The 19,885-nt window shown below is 36.6% G+C and overlaps 1 protein-coding gene across 8 annotated transcripts in view; it reads right to left on the bottom strand.

Moving 5' to 3' along the window:
• Positions 1 to 19,885, bottom strand: part of FAM135A (family with sequence similarity 135 member A) — a 154,044-nt gene continuing 134,159 nt past the window's right edge. For 6 of the 8 annotated variants that reach the window (XM_010371564.2, XM_030928627.1, XM_030928630.1 and 3 more), the window contains 2 exons: positions 4,314 to 4,427; positions 1 to 1,457 (listed from right to left, as the gene is read on the bottom strand). In XM_010371564.2, coding sequence (XP_010369866.1) covers positions 1,252 to 1,457; positions 4,314 to 4,427 — 320 coding nt within the window. In that variant the 3' untranslated portion in view covers positions 1 to 1,251. The remainder of the gene's footprint in view (positions 1,458 to 4,313; positions 4,428 to 19,885) is intronic. The other 2 variants (XM_030928629.1, XM_030928626.1) reach the window with 1 other exon arrangement.

The following is a 19,885-nucleotide window of genomic DNA, read 5'->3' as shown; positions in this document are numbered from 1 at the left end:
TTGTAGCTGTTCCTCCAGATAGCCATTTGTTCATTTATTAACACCAGAGGCAATAACACAATGCTAAAAATAAACATGCATCAATTGTACAATAAATATTTACAAAAACCTCTGTCTGTCACAGTTAGTGAGTGCAAACAGAACTTATACCCAACCTTAGTGCATTTTTATTTTCACAAGTAAAACAGAAAAGGAAAATAGTGAATTTAATGCTATTCAGCACCTTTAGTGAAGTCAAAAGACTCAACATCTCCATATATCAAAAACATTTGCATCTGTATCACCAAACATGTAAAGTTAATTATTTTGTTCCATTTTTAACATGAATTATTTTATTTACATTACTTTTTAGTTCAATAAATTTTAACAATATTTAAAAATTATCTAAATTCATAAAAGTATTTCATAAATTTCAACATTTAATTATTATGTACATATAAGGAAGTCCATGAAAAAAGTTAAAAGAAAATGTAGTCATAAAGTTCAAGCAACATTACCAATTTAGCAAAAATTCCAACCAAATCAAGGCAGAGGGCATTCAAACATTCAAAGATCTTTATCTGCTGCCAACATGAACAGGAAAATTTCCAGTAAGAAAAGTCAGTATGCGAAATAATGTTGAAATCACCAGTAGAAAATATATTTTAATAGGCATGACGTATGTTTAAGCAACAGTAATGACTTTATAGAAAACTTTTATGACACTGTCATATATGAACTACTTGGTTTGATTGTATGATAAAGGTGTATTTTAGAACTACAGAAGTTGATTTCAAAAAATATATTGTAGCAGCCATAATTTTATTTCCAGTTAAAACACAGTAATATGTGAAAAGTAAAATTTATAATTAACTAAATAATACCCCCAGTATTAGAAAATTTTAAATCTCACGCTATTCTAGCAATAATGGTCTCTAATATAATGTAGTCTGATGTAAGAACTGTGGAAAGCCGATAAACAATCAGACATAGGTATGGGCTTAAAGTTTCACTGAAATACTTAGGTAGCAAAATATATGAAAAAGTAATAGAAAAGTAAAAAGATAAAATTAAAAAATATTGCACAGCCACATTACCTAGAAAGTAAAGTTGATGTTTAAAAAGCACTAAACATGGATGATATAAATTATCTTCCATATAAAAAGGTATAAATATTTCTTAGAACTTATCAGCATCTACATTTTAATATAATACATTATTTGAAACATTGTTGAATGAGGTAATTGTCCAGTCGCTAACAATGCTTTTATACTATTGGAAATATTTGAGGGCAGCAACCAGAAAGAATTTCTCTAAAAATATTTCCGAATCAAGTACAGCTATATGTGCAGCTCTCCCAATGAGTGAATCAGCTGTATTAGGCAATGCATTGATGACATTGTAGCGAACCAAATTACAGTCCTTGCTTTGCAGAACAGGGCGAAGCAAATTGTGGATCATTTCGGAATAGATCTGTCCTGTGGAACCAACAGAAAAAAGGAAAATTAGTTCACATGAGTAACTGAAAAAAAAAAAAAAAACTATGCCAATTTTTAGATAAGTTATAAAATTTAGTTACATTATTTCCATATAAAGCAGAAAAATGGCTGTTTTTAAAAAGGTTTAATTTTCCTTCAACTATCATTTTTGGGACTGTTTATAGAAAATATAAGTAATCACATTATCTAGTCAAGTGGAAATAACAAATTTATTATACATTATTCTTGAAATTTGAATTTTTTGAGACGGAGTTTCTCTCTTGTTGCCCAGGCTGGAGTGCAACGGCGTGGTCTCGGCTCACTGTAACCTCTGCCTCCCAGGTTCAAGCGATTCTCATGTCTCAGCCTCCTCAGTAGCTGGGATTACAGGCATGTACCACCACACCTGGTCAATTTTTGTATCTTTAATAGAGTCAGGGTTTCACCATGTTGGTCAGGCTGGTCTTGAACTCCTGACCTCAGGCAATATGCCCGCCTCAGCCTCCCAAAGTGCTGGGATTACAGGCATGAGCCACCGCGCCCAGCCGAAATTTGGTATTTTTAACTCAAAGCAATGCCTATAACAAAGAAATAATTTTCTTTAACATTAAGTCACTTATAACTCATTAAACAATTACGAAAACAAGCTAGCCATGATGAGACATTTTGATAAGGCAAAATTATAAACTTGGTCTACAGCAAATACTTTAAAAATGTTTCTGTGGCAGTCAAAACTTCCAAATTATTTTAAGAAAGAATAGCAACCTCCTATAGTCAGATGAACAATGTGAGCTTGGCTCAAATAACAAACAGGATCTTTTGTTTGGTCTGCGGGTTTATTTAGTACTTGTGCTCCTCTCTCCTTATTTTTGGCTAATTCTTTTTTTTTTTTGTTTTGAGACAGGGTGTCACTCTATTACTCAGGCTGGAGTGCAGTGGTGTGATCACAACCCACTGCAGCCTCCACATCACAGGCTCAAGTGATCCTTACATCTTAACCCTCCTGAGTAGCTGGGACCACAAAGGCATGCACCACCATTTAAATTAGCCTACCTAATGTTTTATTGTTGGTAGACATGGGGTCTTGCTATGTTGCCTAGGCTAGTCTCAGACTCCTGGACTCAGGTGAGCCTCCTGCCTCAGCCTCCCAAAGTGCTGGGATTACAGGCATGAGCCACTGCGCCCAAACTACGTTTTGCTAATTCTTACAATGGATTTACTGAGGTCATACTAAGCACATAAAAGATAAAGGTGAGAATACATCCACATAAATGTATAAACTGCCTTCTAAGGGGCAAAACATAATGCTTATGCACTACTATATATTAGTAAATGAGTACTAACAGTGTCCATGGAACTTGTGAGCTTTAGAGAGGTAAATATTAAGTTTCAGAGGACAGGTAGGATGCTGCCTGAGGAATGACAAGAAGGGAAAAGTATACAGAAGCACAATCAGATACAGAGAAGAGAGGTGTTTAAGAGAAAGACTGACTTAATACATACTCATCAAAAACTTTTTACTCCCACCTCTCCTCTTAGTTTTCATTATGAGTCAGGTTGGATTTGTGGTTCCATGCTATTTTAAAAATATGTTAATACAGGAAGAGGTCTAAACATGTCTTCATCATTTGATTTCCCCTGTCCCCCAATGTCACAGAACCTTACTGTTAAAATAAGGGACATTTATCTAGTTTCAGCTACTCATCTGAAGGTTAAACTTCTTCTGAATTTTTTCCTTAGGCGGACTCTAGCCTTTGCTAGAACAGAAGTTAAGAAAAGGTTATTTTGATGTCACAAATGTACAATAAAGGAGTACTTACCATGTACCAGGCACCATGTTAGGCACTGCCAATAAAAATGTGCTTAAGAGAGTTCTTGCCTTAAGGAGCTGTTCACCATCACAATGTAGAAAAATAAAGGATTAAGAGTTTAAAATCAGCCTCATTCCTAAAAAGGATTTGAGGCAATAATGAGAGGTAGGAGATCAAGTTTTTTTTTTTTTGAGACAGAGTTTTGTTCTTGTCTCCCAGGCTTCAGTGCAATGGCGCGATTTCAGCTCACTGCAACCTCCACTTCCTGGGTTCAAGCTATTCTCCAGCCTCAGCCTCCCAAGTAGCTGGGATTACAGGTATTCGCCACCATGCCCGGCTAGTTTTTGTATTTTTAGTAGAGACGGGGTTTCACCATGTTGGCCAGGCTGGTCTCGAACTCCTGACCTCAGGTGATCTGCCGGCTTCAGCCTCCCAAAGTGCTGGGATTACAGGCGGGAGCCACCACACCCAGCCGGAGACCAGGTTCTTGACCTAAGTCTGTAATTAACTAACTGACTTTGCCTAAGCCACTTAGCATCCCTGGGCTTTAGTTATAAAATGAGCAAACAGGACTCAAGTTTCCTTCTGGCTCCAAATGGCTATAATTTAAATTTATTTTGTTATTCACAAATAGCAAAAGAACAAATAAATAAAGTCTTTATCATTTACTATCAGTAAAGAGGGGCAAATCCTTGCTGCCACCTTTGTGTAAAAGTGAGGTATAGCAGAACATGTGACAAGGATGACCGCAATTGTCAGTCCCAATAATTCAGAGGAAATCAAAGTATGAACTACGTCTGAGGCAGCAAAATGGAGAGGCATTTGTAATTAGATGAAAGAACTACTTCATTGGTAAAGGCAGTTCACGTGGCAGGTGAGAAGAAAGGAAGAAAAATGGAAGAAGGATAGCTGTTAATATAAGTGGGTGGAAAGGAAGTAATAGGAAAGAGAAGAGTGACAGATAAGAGAGAAAGTGACTACAAGAAAAGCTTCAGAAAGAGCTCATTAATACCTATAACTCTTTGAAATACTTTTATTCCATTACCTGACTGTTTGTCCTTTAAAGCTGTTTTACACATTTCAATGCGGGCAGAGTGATAAGGAACATAGCGATCCTGTAGAGATCCCACTAGCACAACATTTTTGAAATAATGAAGCCCTGTGAATAGAATATAATAAATTATAATGCAGTAGTTAACCAGATTTAAAACAAGTTATTTGTATCATATTAAGTGACTAAAACATAAATTTCCTTAGCAGTACTAAGTTTCTGTCTTTGTCAATACTTGATGAATCCTTTCTCCAAATTTCTACATGTTCTCTACAAAAAAACCCTACTTCACTGTTATGTAGTGCTGATGCCGAGTGAGAATGTGTGTTTGCACTGGGAGCAAGCACTGTTGCTCGGTGGTGTGGAGATAGGCAGGAAACAGAATATGTGGACTAATGTTCTATAGAAAGTATTCCATGATATTCTTACCTTCCAAAAGGTATTCATCAATATTTAGGACTATTTCCAAAGAAACAAAATTATACTCTTCCATTAAAACAAACAAAACACCTCATAAGAAATCATTTAAACCTTTTTACTTTCTTTTCATTTATAACACTTGCCTAATATGATTTATATTTTCTTTTTTAAAATTTTTATTATTTTTTGAGATGGAGTCTCGCTTTGTCGCTCAGGCTGGAGTGCAGTGGTGCAATCTAGGCTCACTGCAACCTCTGCCTCCTGAGTGGCTGGAATTACAGATGTGGGCCACCACACCTGGCTAATTTTTGCATTTTTAGTAGAGATGGGGTTTCACCATATTGGCCAGGCTGGTCTTGAACTCCTGGCCTCAAAGTGATCTGCCCACCTCAGGCTCTCAAAATGCTGGGATTACAGGAATGAACCACCACTCCTGGCCTAAAGATCTTAATCTTGGGAAAAGTATGGATTCACACACAGTCAAGTGTGACAGTATGATACTATCTATGCCAAAAATAAGGCCATCCTTCCTTTTTCCTAATGAGACTATACCACTTTTTTGGGGGAGGTGACATTTTGAATGTATACAATCCTAAGAAGATAAATGAAATAATCAAGTATCTATTAGAGAAGTTAATTGAACATATGTTTAAAATAATATTGTATAAAATATTAAGAAAAAATGACTCCTCCCCCACCTTCATTCTCACATCTCATGACTCAATTTGACACCAATATCTTCATCATTATCAGTACCACTTTGGGAATCATCTGTGTGTCCTAGAGCACAGGTATTCATACATTTACCCCTGGAGTCATCTAAGACTCTCTATGGTGTAGATAGGTGTGTATAGCTTTTTTTTTTTTTTTTTTTTTTTTTGACGGAGTCTGGCTCTGTCGCCCAGGCTGGAGTGCAGTGGTGCAATCTCAGCTCACTGCAAGCTCCGCCTCCCGGGTTTACGCCATTCTCCTGCCTCAGCCTCCCGAGTAGCTGGGACTACAGGCGCCCGCCACCACGCCCGGCTAGTTTTTTGTATTTTTTTTTAGTAGAGACGGGGTTTCACCATGTTAGCCAGGATGGTCTCGATCTCCTGACCTAATGATCCGCCTGTCTCGGCCTCCCAAAGTGCTGGGATTACAGGCTTAAGCCACCGCGCCAGGTCAGGTGTGTATAGCTTTAAGAAAACTGATTTCCAGGCTGGGCGAGGTGGCTCATGCCTGTAATCTCAGAACTTTGGGAGGTCGAGGGGGAAAAACTGCCTGAGCCCAGGAGTTTGAGACCAGCCTGGGCAACAAAGTGAGATCCTGTCTCTACGAAATTACGAAAATTAGCTAGGTGTGGTGTTGCATAACTGTAGTCTCAGTTACTCAGGAGGGTGAGGTGTGAGGACCCCTTGAGCTCAGGAGGTGCAGGCTGCAGTGAGCCATGGTTGCAGCACTGCACTCCAGCCCAGGTGACAGAGCAAGAGCTTGTCTCTAAAAATAAGAAAGAAAAAAAGAAAATTGATTTCCAGATCCCAACCTCCAGATGAGCTCTTTTCTAAAAGTGACTTGACTTTCTCCCACTTTACAAGATAAAGATATTCTCTCTCCAATCTATTTCAGATCTGATTAAGGTATATGGCCCTAGGGTATAAAAGTCTCTGGAAAACCAAGCAAAATATAAAGTCTAACTTTTTCTGACAAAAAGTCAATTTGAGTTGACTGTTTGACAGTGAGAAATGGCTTTGCCAATTGGATTTTATGGCATACATTTCCCATAAATTGCATGAGCTAAATCTATAATTCCAATAGAATGAGCTGAGATTTCATATTTTATGAAAATATAATTAATGTCCAGGTATGGTGGCTCACGCCTATAATCCCAGCACTTTGGGAGGCTGAGGGTGGATTACCTGAGGTCAGGAGTTTGAGACCAGCCTGGCCAACATGGCAAAACCCCGTCTCTACTAAAAACACAAAAATTAGCCAGGCATGGTGGCAGGCGCCTGTAATCCCAGCTACTCAGGAGGCTGATGCAGAAGAATTGCTTGAACCCGGGAGGCGGATGAGCCAATGTCGCACCATTGCACTGCAGCCTGGGCGATAGAGCGAGACTCCGTTTCAAAAAACAAAAACCAAAACCAAAAAATCCCCCAAAAACCAAATAAATGAACCTGTACCTGGACCTTATACTCCTCTATTACCCATTTCTTGGCACAGTGTTGTAACAAAATTCTTCATGAGTTTTCTATGTGTCTCCCTTCTCTTCCTTTCCTCCGGTTCTTTACTTAACCTATTCTCAGAAGTCTTTCTTCCTAATTACTCCATATAAATTGCTCTTTCAAGATCACCAATGACCTAGACAATGCTAAAAGTTTAAGGGTCAATTCTCAGGTCTTATCTTATTTGACCAAATTTTAATACTACCTGGTAGCCTGAATTTGCATCCAAAATACAACGGTTATTTCAGACCAGTATGTCTTCTCCAAGTAAGTGAAAATAAGTAACTGAGAGATCACCTTGTGTTAGTGATTTGAATATAAGGCAGCACTCTCCTTTCTGATGGGTAATTTTAGGAGAAAACAAAACCTACTTTGTTTTCAGGCATATATGACATTTTATTCTTTACTCACCATTCTCTCTGCTTTTAATTATCATTTTTGTATCTGCTCATCAAATCTAAATTTCTGGCCTCCTTCTCTTGCCAGATAACTTGACACAAAGCTTTGCGTCACTTTAACATTCACTATTCCTAACACCAAATTATATTTCCAAAATTTCGCTTGCTATCTTAAATTCTTTATTCTATAAGCCTATTCTTATTCTAGTCCAATGAGAAATATTGGCCAGCTTTAATTATTAATTCCCTCATATATACTACATTATCAAGTTTGGCTTGCTTCATATGTAGTATATGTTGCTTTCTCTTCTTACCAGTATCACTGCTATTCTCTACTTGCTGGTCTCATGACTTCCATTATAAATTTCTTTCCTGAGAGTTTTATTTTATATGTTTCTTTCATGTTAAATTTTATTTTTAATTTTTTGTAAGAATTTTAAATTTATATCTGCTTCCTTTTTCTTTAAAAAAAATTTCATTGTAACGTTTAGAAAATTCCAAATCCACTATAAAAATTAAGTTATGCAATATGTCTGGGAGGGATAAAAAAGTGGCCATATCTTTGGTCTGTCCCAGTTTAAAGTATCAGATTAAAATTATAAATTATAAAGTATATGTCTTCCCTCAAAAAATATCAATATTGGCTCCCATATATTAAGGTCCACTCAATTTACCTAAGTAGTCTTTAACATCAAAATCTGGCCCTAACTTTTGGTGGGAACTAGGAACTTACCCAAGTTGAGGCAGTCTAGTTGAGAAGAAAGGACATATTGGACTAGGGATCAGGAGACTGATTAGTTTAGGGTTAAAATCTGTATCTCTGAGAATACCATTTTATTTCAGCGTAGTATGGAACTACTGTTAATGAATGTAAACAAATCAACAGGTTAAAGGAGAACTTCCTATGGTGTGCAGTTATAGGTGGGTCCAGAAACTGATCTGGTTAGCATTCTCAGATGACTGGGTAGGGCTGAAGTCCCCAGGCTGGTCCCCTCTGCTGGGGGAACAACCTGGTTGGTTCACTGGTTTATCTAATAATGGCTTATCCAATTGTGCTTTGAAAATATAATCATTTGCTATTGATGCGCTGATGTGAAAACAGTTGGAAGAGGCTGGGTTAAACTATTTTTAGTGCTCTATATTCAAAAAAAGACGTAAAATATTTTATTAATTTCTCTCCAAGTGAAAAAAATTAAAAATATGTTGTTGCTTAGTGCTGAACAAACAGTAGGCTCTCAAATATATTGACCAACAACAGATTTGATTTTTAATAATTCTGTAAGTGGCTCCTGAAATGTGTATTTCTCAAGGGTTCTGGATAGGTGACATATAACTGTGTTACCTCTCGCCCTACCCTTTTTCATTTTTAGAACTGAAGCCGTCTGGCTGGGTGCAGTGGCTCATGCCTGTAATCCAGCACTTTGGGAGGCCGAGGCGGGTGGATCACAAGGTCAGCAATTTGAGACCAGCCTGGCCAATATGGTGAAACCCTGTCTCTACCAAAGATACAAAAACTTAGCTGTGCATGGTGGTGGGCACCTGTAATCCCAGCTACTTGGTAGGCTGAGGCAGGAGAATTGCTTGAACCCAGAAGGTGGAGGCTGCAGTGAGCCGAGATCACGCCACTGTACCCCAGCCTGAGCAACAGAGCAAGACTCCATCTCAAAAAAAAAAAAAAAAAAAAAACTTCAACTATTCCCCTTTACTAGCTCCTCTTGCCTTCCCCCAACCCCACTGCCGCCCGTGCTGCCATTCACTAAGGACACAGCTAACAGTTGTGTACAGGCATACCTCATTTTTTTGCACTTTTCTTAACTGAGGTTTATACAAAGGGTTTCTTATCAAAAGCAGAAACCAGACTCAATTGTATCTGGATTACTTATATAAGATACATTATTTAATGTCACTGATGTCTGTTCTTTCTGAAAATTCATAGTAATAAAACATTTTGCCAGATGTTTGTTAGTATTGTTTACAACTCCAGAAGATGGTACACTTAAAATGTTTAACTTTTTCAAATTCAATATTTATAAAGCAATCACAGTTTTATACAGGCATACCTTGTTTAACTGTACTTTGCTTTACTGTGCTCTGCAGATATTATGTTTTTTACAAATTGAAGGTGGCAACCCTGCATTGAGCAAGTCCATTGGCACCATTTTTCCAATAGTACATATTCACTTTGTGTCTCTGTGTCACATTTTGGTAATTCTTACAATATTCAAACTTTTTCATTATATCTGTTACAGTGATCTGTGATCAGTGATCTTTGATGTTACTACTGGAATTGTTTTGCAATGCCATGAACCATGCCCATATAAGACGGTGAACTTATGAACTATACTCTGACTGCTTCACCAATGGGAGAGACATTTCCAGTCTCTCTCTCTTTCCTTGGGCCTCTCTAGTCCCTGAGACACAACTATATGGGAATTGGGCTGATCAATAACCCCACAATGGCCTCTAAATGCTCAAGTGAAAGGAAAAGTCACATGTTTCTCACATTAATTATTTTTATTTTTTGAGACAGGGTCTCACCCTGACCCAGGCTACAGTGCAGTGGTGCAATCATGACTCACTGTGGCCTCTACCTCCTGGGCTCAAGGTATCCTCCCACCTCAACCTCCGAGGTAGCTGAAACGACAGGTATGCGACAACACATTGGGTACATTTTTGTTATTTTTTGTAGAAATAGAATCTCACTGTGCTGCTCAGGCTGATCTCAAACTCCTAGGCTTCAGTGATCCCCAGCCTTGGCCTCGCAAAGTTCTGGGATTACATGCATGAGCCACCATGCCCGGCTCTGTTTCTTACTTTAAATCAAAAGCTAGAAATGATTAAGCTTAGTGAGGAAGGCATGTCAAAAGCCAAGACAGGCTGAAAACCAGGCTTCTTATGCAAAAGAGTTAGTCAAGATGTGAATGCAAAGGAAAAGTTCTTGAAGGAAACAAAAAGGGCTACTTTTCACTGTTAAGCCATTAAGAATTATATGAAACGGCTACTTTAAGCCGTTAAGAATTATATGAAATCTACTCTGTCTGTGCTCTATTAATGGAACAACAAAGCCTGGATTACAGCACATCTGTGTACACCATGGGTTACTGAATATTTTAAGCCCACAGTTGAGACCTACAACTCAGAAAAAAAGATTTCTTTCAAAATATTATTGCTCATTAACAATCCCCGTACTCAACCAAGACCTCTCATGAAGATATACAAGAAGATTAATGATGTTTCCATGTGGGCTAACACAACATCTATTCTGCAGCCCAAGTGATCCATTAGTTATTTTGACTTTCAAGTCTTATTACTTAAGAAATACATTTTGTAAGGTGATAGCTGCCATAGGTAGTGGTTCCTCTCATGGATCTGAGCAAAGTAAAATGAAAACCTTTTGGAAAAAATTCACCATTACAGATGCCATTAAGAATATTCATGATTCACGGGAGGAGGTCAAAATATCAACATGAACAGAAGTTTGGAAGAGGCTGATTCCAGCCTTCACGGATAACTTTGAGGGGTTCAAGACTTCAGTGAAGAAAGTAACTGCAGATGTGGTAGAAACAGCAAGAGAACTAGAATTAGAAATGGAGCCTGAAGATGTGACTGAATGGCTGCAATCTCATGATCAAACTTGAATAGATGAAGAGTTGCTTCTTATGGATGAACACAGAAAGTGGTTTCTTGAGATGGAATCTATGCCTGGTAAAGATGCTGTGACCACTGTTGAAATGACAACAAAAGATTTGGAATATTACATAAACTTAGTTGAAAAAGCAGTGGCAGGGTTTGAGAGGATTGATTCTAATTTTGAAAGAAGTTCTACTATGGGTAAAATACTATCAAACAGCATCATATGCTACAGAGATATCTTTTGTGAAAGGAAGAGTCAATTAATGCAGCAAACCTCGTTGATGTAATTTAAGAAATTGCCATAGCCACCTCAATCTTCAGCAACCACCATCCTGATTAACAAAAACATTATGACTAGCTGAAGGCTCAGATAATCATTAGCATTTTTAACAATAAAGTGTTTTAAAATTAAAGTATGCATTTTTTTTTTAGACATAATACTATTGTACATTCTGGACTATAGTATAGTGTAAATATAACTTTTATATGCCCTGGGAAACAAAAAAAATTCACGTGACTAACCTTTTTTTATGGTGATCTGGAACCAAATCCACAGTATCTCCAAGGCATGTCTGTATTTTGTTCCAAATTCCTTTCTTGGTATATATACGATTTATTTTTCATTTTAAAAATATAACTGGGATTATAGTAGTTATGCTATTTTATGTCTTTTTTTCACTTAATATTTTGGGGACAGCTTTTCATGTTTGTATAAATAAATTTATCTCATTCTTTTAACTACTACATGGAATTACCAGGATTAACTTTTAGTATGTTTCCTATTTCCCTAGCGAAGGACATTCCATTCCACTTCAGAGGGGAAGGGACATAAAAAAAGTATAACACTGCAATGAATAGCTTTTACCTAATTATGTGAGATTTCTGTAGGAAAAATCCCAAAAGTGGAATTGTTGAGTACATTCTTAAAATTCTGATAAATGTACTCTCCAAAAAGGTAATTTCTCCTTCTACCATTAATATATGAAGATTTCTGTTTCACACGCTCATCAATACTGTATAGCATCTTTTAAATCTTACCAACCTAATGGCAAAAATGATTAACTTATTGTTTATTGGCCTTCCATATACATGTATTTTTAGTTTTATTTGTTGGTAGCTAACTACCTCTTTTCTCTTTTGCCCATTTTTTTTCTGTTGGGTTGTTATGTATTAGGAACAGCAGTACACATTATACCACTCAGGCATAAACAATATTACATGTTACCTCCAGATGTGTGCTCTGTGAATTAATTATGTATTTGCCAGATTACACGATCATTTTAAAACTTCCTCACAAATTTCCCACTGATTAAGATTTTTAAAAGATTTCTATATTTTTAAGAATAAAAGGCATTACATTTTTCCAAATAAAATTATATTAAAGACATTTTTCAAAATAGCTCTTTGCCGAGATTCTGATGTACTTCTCTAGAGAAACACTAAGGTTTGGAATTACTGCTTTAGACTGAGATCCCTGCAAGAAGTGTCTATGGCTCCTCATGTTCACGCAGCTCAGTGGAAGTAGGCATAATCAGTAAAGAATAGTCAGAGGATTTCAAAGATACCCTTTCACTCTCAGTTCCATGATAATAAAATAAATGTAAAAATTCTGATACTGATTAAACACACTATGCTGTTATATTTCTAAATGTGATTCTTACGACAGTACCGTACTTTAAAAATGCATTTTAAACTTGGTAACCAGTTTTCTAGTTATTCAACAAGTGTATTAATACTAATATTGTGCTTTTACACAGAAGGTTTGCTTTTTATATTAGCCAAGAACCAAGTTAGTTAAATCTATTATGGCCCTTTTTGAATCTTTTGGTTTCAATTTCTTGTCTAGCAGTGTTGGCTACAGAAGGCAGAAACTCAAAGTGAAGACAGCAAGCTCCAGAGGTGCAGTGCTGGTAGGAATTACAGCAGTACTTCATCTGTGTTGAAGTACAGCCAACAAAAATGCCGGAAGTCTACTTTGGGAGCTAATATTCTAGGTTCATCTTTTCTACACCTACCTTGATTCTAGCTCCTCAAAGACAACCTAGTTAACTAGTCTGTGGGTGAATACTTCACTGAGCCCCTCAAGTGCCTAATTATTTGTTGAACGGTTACCTTTAATTTGGGAAAGTGACAAGATTTCCCTATTTATAGGATGACAAGGTTTAACCAGAAAAATTTGTAAGTATGTTGTTACTTTTTACCAAGAAAAAGTTTAAAATAAATCTTCCATATTGCTCTGGACTATATAACATGATTGATATATGAACACCTTAATTGCAACTTTCATCTTCATAATCTAAAGTCTTTCCAATTCTTCTGGCTACTCATTTGTTCTGAAACTTCAGAGTTTTAATGCAATTCACTTTAAGTCATTTTGTGCTTACTCTCTGGAACTGGCTAAAGCAGTGGTTCTAAACTGGTGATTTTCTGCCCCAAGGAATATTCTGCAGCATTTGAAGGTATTTTTGCTTGTCACCGCTGAGGGTGGAAAAGTGTATGTGCTACTGGCATCTAGTGGGCAGAGGCCAGGGATGCTGCTAAACATGCTACAATGTTCACGACAACCCCTGAAAATAAAGAATTCTCCAGCCCAGAATGTCAATAGTGTTGAAGCTAAGAAAACTCTGTACTTTTAAAACTGATATACTCTAAACAATATTAAACTATTCTTATTTTCACTCATTTTACATAAATTTGAATGAATTTTCTTCCTAAAACAATGTTAGCTGATGCTGGTTCTTTCCCACACTTTCAGAAACAAAATATACATATTATTTACATATCAAAAGTGATACCTAAGATTAAATCCCTCTGTAATCTCCTGGATACAAAGAGTACTTTGTGCCTCAGTAGGACAGCAGGAGCTTTATTTAATTTTTATACTTTATTCGTCAGAATTCAACAGCTGGTAAAAAGACTCTAAGCAAGTTGTTTTTAGGAAGATCTTAAAATAAGGATATTTTGTTTTTGAAATTCCAACAATGAACAGGTTCTTTTTTGGCTATTTTGAGCCCTCATGGAATGTCAGAGTGGCCATGATTCCTCTCTCTGCTTTAGTAATATAACCTTGACTACTTTAACACCGGTGTCATCAAATGTCTGTATATTATATACTTATTTTACTTTTCGCATTGCTCTAGCTCCTTCATCTTTCTTTCCCCTGCTATTCAATGCTGAGATGCTTGTATGCCGCCTGCAAATTATTTACATATTCTATTAGCAATCTGTAGAATACCATAGGTTTTGTCAAAAGTTGCTATAAAAATTTAATGAATGTTTATAATTGTAATTCCTTAATCAAAATAGGTAATTTCCCTTTAAAAGTAACATTTCTGTAACCCTTTACCAGATCTATTGTGTTCACAAGAAAAGGTAATTTCTCACCCAATAAATTTATGAATTTTATAAAAAATATAGTATTTCTCAATTGTTTTACAAAACACACAAATTACTTTAGGCTTTTAAAAAGCTTTCTTCATTTTAAAATAATGAACAGCTTTCAATAAAAGGAAAGCTATTAACTAATGATATGTTGCATAGAAAAAGACTGTTTCAAAAGGATGACCCACAGAAGAGGCTTTGCTTAAATAAAAAAGGCAAAAGGGCAAAAGCCTGAATTTTGATTTAGACAAGTAATTTTAGGTTTTTCCAAAACAACAGAAAATTCGCTGTTCAGAAGAAACTGAAGCAATAATCAAACCAGGACATCCAAGACTGTAGCTTAAGAAGAATAAAATATAAAAAAGAAATGATCACTTTTGATTGTTTTAAAACACTTGAGAATAGCATATTGGTTAAGTACTCTTTTTCTTTGTTCCATGTTTTCCTGTTTCATTTATTTGTTTGATGTGAACCTATATATTCTATTTTGTGAATAAAGTAATTTATATGTAAATATACAGGCATAGCAACTTTCTAGGGATGGACTACTCATTTCTCACAATTCATTAGATGATGCCCCCCGCCGCTCAAAAAACCCAAAACCTAACACCCCACATGAAATAGTTCGAGACACCTGTTTCCATCTCTATAACATTATAATTTTAAAATCAACTGAAATACTTGTTGATATTTAAAAGTGCAATTAGAGGCAGCTTCTTAAGTTCTTGAAAACGTACATTATTGGCTTAACATGATGCAGTCTGAACCATGCACGAATGCTTACTAGCTTTTCATAAAGCTAAGTGACCTCAGGCAAGTCATTCAATCTCTCTGTGCTTCAGTGTCCTCATCTACAAAGTGGGGACAATATTCCCACCCCAGAGAGTTAAATAAGCTAATATGTTTGTGTGTTTAAATCATACCTAGAACGTGGTAAATGTTACATGTGTATTAGCTATTATTATTTTTCAAGTATTTTAGTATTAACCAATGCATTAGTCACAATTACCAGAAAATAGTACTTTTTTTCTTTTTGAGATGGAGTCTTGCTCTGTTGCCCAGGCTGGAGTAGAGTGGCAGGATCTCAGCTCACTGAAGCCTCCAACTCCTGGGTTCAAGCGATTCTCCTGCCTCAGCCTCCTGAGTAGCTGGGATTACAGGTGTGTGCCACCACACTGGACTAATTTTTTTGTATTTTTAGTAGAGAAGGGTTTCACCATGTTGGCCAGACTGGTCTCAAACTCCTGACCTCAGATGATCCACTCACCTCGGCCTCTCAAAGTGCTGGGATTACATGCATAAGCCACTGTGCCCAGCCAGAAAATAGTACTCTTTAATGTTTTTTACAAAAATGGATATTAATTCAATTCAGGTATATACTAATAAATTTGTGAGTACAAAGATAAATCTTAAAACATAAAAACAATTTTAAGTCATTCAAATAATTTTTATAGCTAGTAGTATCAGCATTTAGATAAAAATTTTGTTAAAAAATTTTTCCTAAAATAGATATATATTGTTTGTGTAAAAGTCAATTTTTGTAATCTATAATGCTAGTGTTTTTTTTTTTTTTTTTTTTTTTTGAGACAGAGTTTCAGTCTTGTTGCTCAGGCTAGAGTGCAATGGTGCAATCTCGGCTCACTGCATCCCACACCTCCTGGGTTCAAGTGATTCTCCTGCCTCAGCCTCCCTAGTAGCTGGGATTATAGGCGCCCACCACCACGCCTGGCTAATTTTTATATTTCTAGTAGAGATGGGGTTTCACTAAGTTGGCCAGGATGGTCTCAAACTCCTTTCCTCAGGTGATCCACCTGCCTCAGCCTCCCAAAGTGCTGGGATTACAGGTGTGAGCCACCATGCCTGGCACTAGTGGGCTTTTTTTTTTTTTTTTTTTTTTTTTTTTTTAGTTTTTGAGACAAAGTCTGGCTCTATCACCCATGCTGGAGTGTAGTGGCACGACCTCAGCTGACTGCAACCTCCATATCTCTGGTTCAAGCAATTCTTGTGCCTCAGCCTCTGGAGTAGCTGGGATTACAGGTGTACATGCATGACCATGCCTGGCTAATTTTTGTATCTTTTGTAGAGATGGAGTTTCACCATGTTGCCCAGGCTGGTCTTTTTTTTTTTTTCTTCTTCTTTAGATGGAGTTTTGCTCTTGTTGCCCAGGCTGGAGTGCAATGGCAAGATCTCGGCTCACTGCAACCTCCGCCTCCTAGGTTCAAGCAATTCTCCTGCCTCAACCTCCCAAGTCGCTGGGATTAGAGGCATGTACCACCATGCCTGGCTAATTTTGTATTTTTAGTAGAAATGGGGTTTCTCCATGTTGGTCAGACTGGTCTCGAACTCCCGACCTCAGGTGATCTGCCTGCCTCAGCCTCCCAAAGAGCTGGGATTACAGTGTGAGCCACTGTGCCCGGTGGCCAGGCTGGTCTTAAACTCCTAAGCCCAAGCAATTCACCCACCTCAGCCTCCCAAAGTGGTGAGATTACAGGTGTGAGCTACTACACCCAGCTTATGATAGTAGTATTATTTAAGTCACTTCTTCATTTTTTTTTTTTTTTTTTTTTTTTACCATTTACTAAGTTTTGAACGCTACAGAATCACTTTACACATATTATCTCACTTAATCCTTTTAATAATCTTGTGAGATACTACTATTCTCATTTTACCAATAAGGAAACTGGAGTTTATTTAAATTAGGTAGCCTAGTCAGTGTGTGAACTATAACTAATACCTATGTGTGATGTCTGAGTTTGCTTCTTAACAGTTTTAGACTAGTACAACCAGATCATGCATTATACGGCGAATAATAAATTAATAACTTAAAAGAAAAAAATTGAACTAATCCTTAAGAACAGCTCAAGTACAAAAGATATACTCACTCCTGTTAATAATTAGAAACTTATTAACACACATATCTGTAAAGATGTGGAAGGCCATGGATTAATCTATATTGTAAAACTTTACAGTTATATTTTCTTTACAGTTTAGATATTCTTATGCTGCTATTACTATTGCTAATTAAATTTTACTTTGTATAATGCTGTATAAAGACATAGACCTCAGGAACACTTATGTTCAGCTCTGCCTTTCACACATTTCCTAACCTGTCAGCAAAGGGTATGAACTCCATAGCTCCACAAAATGGTTCTAGCTAATGTTGTTTTTCTCGCATGAGAAGTATATGCCATGTTTCATTTTGTAGGAATATCTTGTAATTTGATCAATCAAGTATATATTTCTGTATATTGTAAGAAACATACCATTGATGCTTCGTATCATTACAAACAAAATCATAAAACCCAATCTATAAGAGAATTTTCCTTTCACTGATTCTAATAATAGTACCTGTAATAATCATTCCCAAATCTCTTTCTCATATTAAGAACAACATTTAAGGCAGAATCCTGAAAAAGCTAAAGCAGGACTCAAAAGTAGTGGTATGTTCAATAACTAAATATATTAATATCAAATATTTCAAGAGTAGAATGGAAAACATGGGTGATAGGAATGAGGATAAAAACAGATGTAGATTTAAATGGCCAGGGCTTAAGTTCACAAATCCAAGTAACTTTGGACTTGCAACTACCAGTCACTGATTATATGGGCTAGACTTATATCTTACTATATAATATTTAAACTGTTTTTGAATATTGAAAATAATATTAAAATATCATTGATTGATTTGTTACTTCAATCGGTATATACTAGAAGAGCTATGGTACATACTGAATGTGTATGTGGGAAATGGGAATGAGTTGTCATGACAGATCCTACTTAAGGAAAGGAAGTTAAGACATAAAAATAACTGACATGAGATAAACTATAATGAGTATGGTAAAAGGTTGATTTATAATGGTATGGAAGTTCAGAGATAATATTAACAATTTTGAGATATGGGAGGCAAAGAAGTGAGGTCAAACAAAGATGACCCGAAGATGTCTCAAAGAAGTAATTGAGAGAACAGTACCATTAAAAAAAAGACATCAGGAGAAGTGGCCAAAGAAGACAGTATGTTGTTTTAGATGTATTTAGTATGATATGTAAATTGAGATGTCTAGCAGGCAAATGAGGATTGAAATTCATTAATGAAATCAGTCCTGGAGACATAAGATTGGGGATATAAAAGTATATATGGGACAGCTACTTAGGAGGTTGAGGTGGGAGAATTGCTTGATCCAAGAGTTCAAGGCTGCAGTGAGCTATGATTGTGCCACGGCACTCCCACCTGGGTGACAGAGTGAGACCCTGTCTCAAAAAACCCCAAAGGTATATAGAGAGTATTCTGAGAATACAGGAGCATTAAATCAGATAGTGTATCAAGGAAAGCTTTTGATAGCAGGTGGCATTAGAGTTTAATTTTACAAGATAAACAGAATTATTTCTGAAAAGATGAGTAAATACATGAGGGGGAATGGGTGATACAAAAAGCATGAGAAAATGCAAGCAATCAAAAACCATGAATAGCATGACCACAGCAAAGGGTGTGTGTGTGTGTGTGTGTGTGTTTGTGTATGTATGTGTAGGATAAAAAGAAAACAGAATCAGAGACCAGATTATAGAGGGCTTGATGCTCTTATCCATGGAATCTAAACTTCACTGTGGACACCACAAAGCATCATGAAAGATTTTCAAATGGGACCAGTATGGTTTGATATTAGATGGCCAATATAATCTATGGCTTCACTGGATGATCATTTCATCTAACGAGGAAGTGAGAATGGGGAGAAGGGGGTATATATGTGGAAGGGTAACTAGGGTATATATGTGGAAGGGTAACTAGTTTGAACAATAATCTAAGTAAAGGTGATGAAAGCTGAACTAAGGCAGTGGCAAAGAAGAAGAAGAGAAGCATCCATCAGTCACTAAGAAGATTAAATGTTTTAAAACTTGGTAATTCGGTAGATATGAGGTATAAATAAGAAAGCAGAGTCAAGAACAGTTTCTAAGTTTCTCACTAGGCAGATGGTGATGCCATTCCAGTAGATGTGGAATCCAGAGAACTAATCAGAGGGAACAGATGCACTGTCTGAAAACGCTAGATTTGAAGCACCCATGAGACATCTCTGTGAAGATGCTAAGTAGGCCTCTAGGTGTATAAGTCTAGAGCACAGCATATAGGACAAGCTAGAGATATATATTAATATTTGAGAGCTACCAATGGTAAAGATGGATATGGAATGATGGTGTCCAAGAAGAATGTACAGAGTGAGAAGAGCAGAAGACAGAGGCTAAAACACAAGAACAGCTTTCATAAAGGGACAAGGAAAGAAAAGAAGCCCATATAGGAAGCAGAAAAAAAGCCAAGATGCAAAAAAACCAGGAGAAGTGGATCCCACAAAAATGGAGAAAGAAAAGTATTTCAAGAAGGAGTTTTCAGTAGTCTTAAATATCTTAATGTTCAAATAAAAGAAAAGAGATCACTGGATTTGGCAAGCTTCAGTGTAGTGGTGCATACAAAAACCAAAAAAGTGAAAAAAAGGGGGAAGTAATGAAAGTGACTGTTCTCTTTCAAAAGGTTCAACGGTAC

Source organism: Rhinopithecus roxellana, chromosome 4, assembly GCF_007565055.1.
Source record: "Rhinopithecus roxellana isolate Shanxi Qingling chromosome 4, ASM756505v1, whole genome shotgun sequence".
NCBI classification, from domain to species: domain Eukaryota; kingdom Metazoa; phylum Chordata; class Mammalia; order Primates; family Cercopithecidae; genus Rhinopithecus; species Rhinopithecus roxellana.
This window is presented reverse-complemented; position numbering and strand designations above follow the sequence as displayed.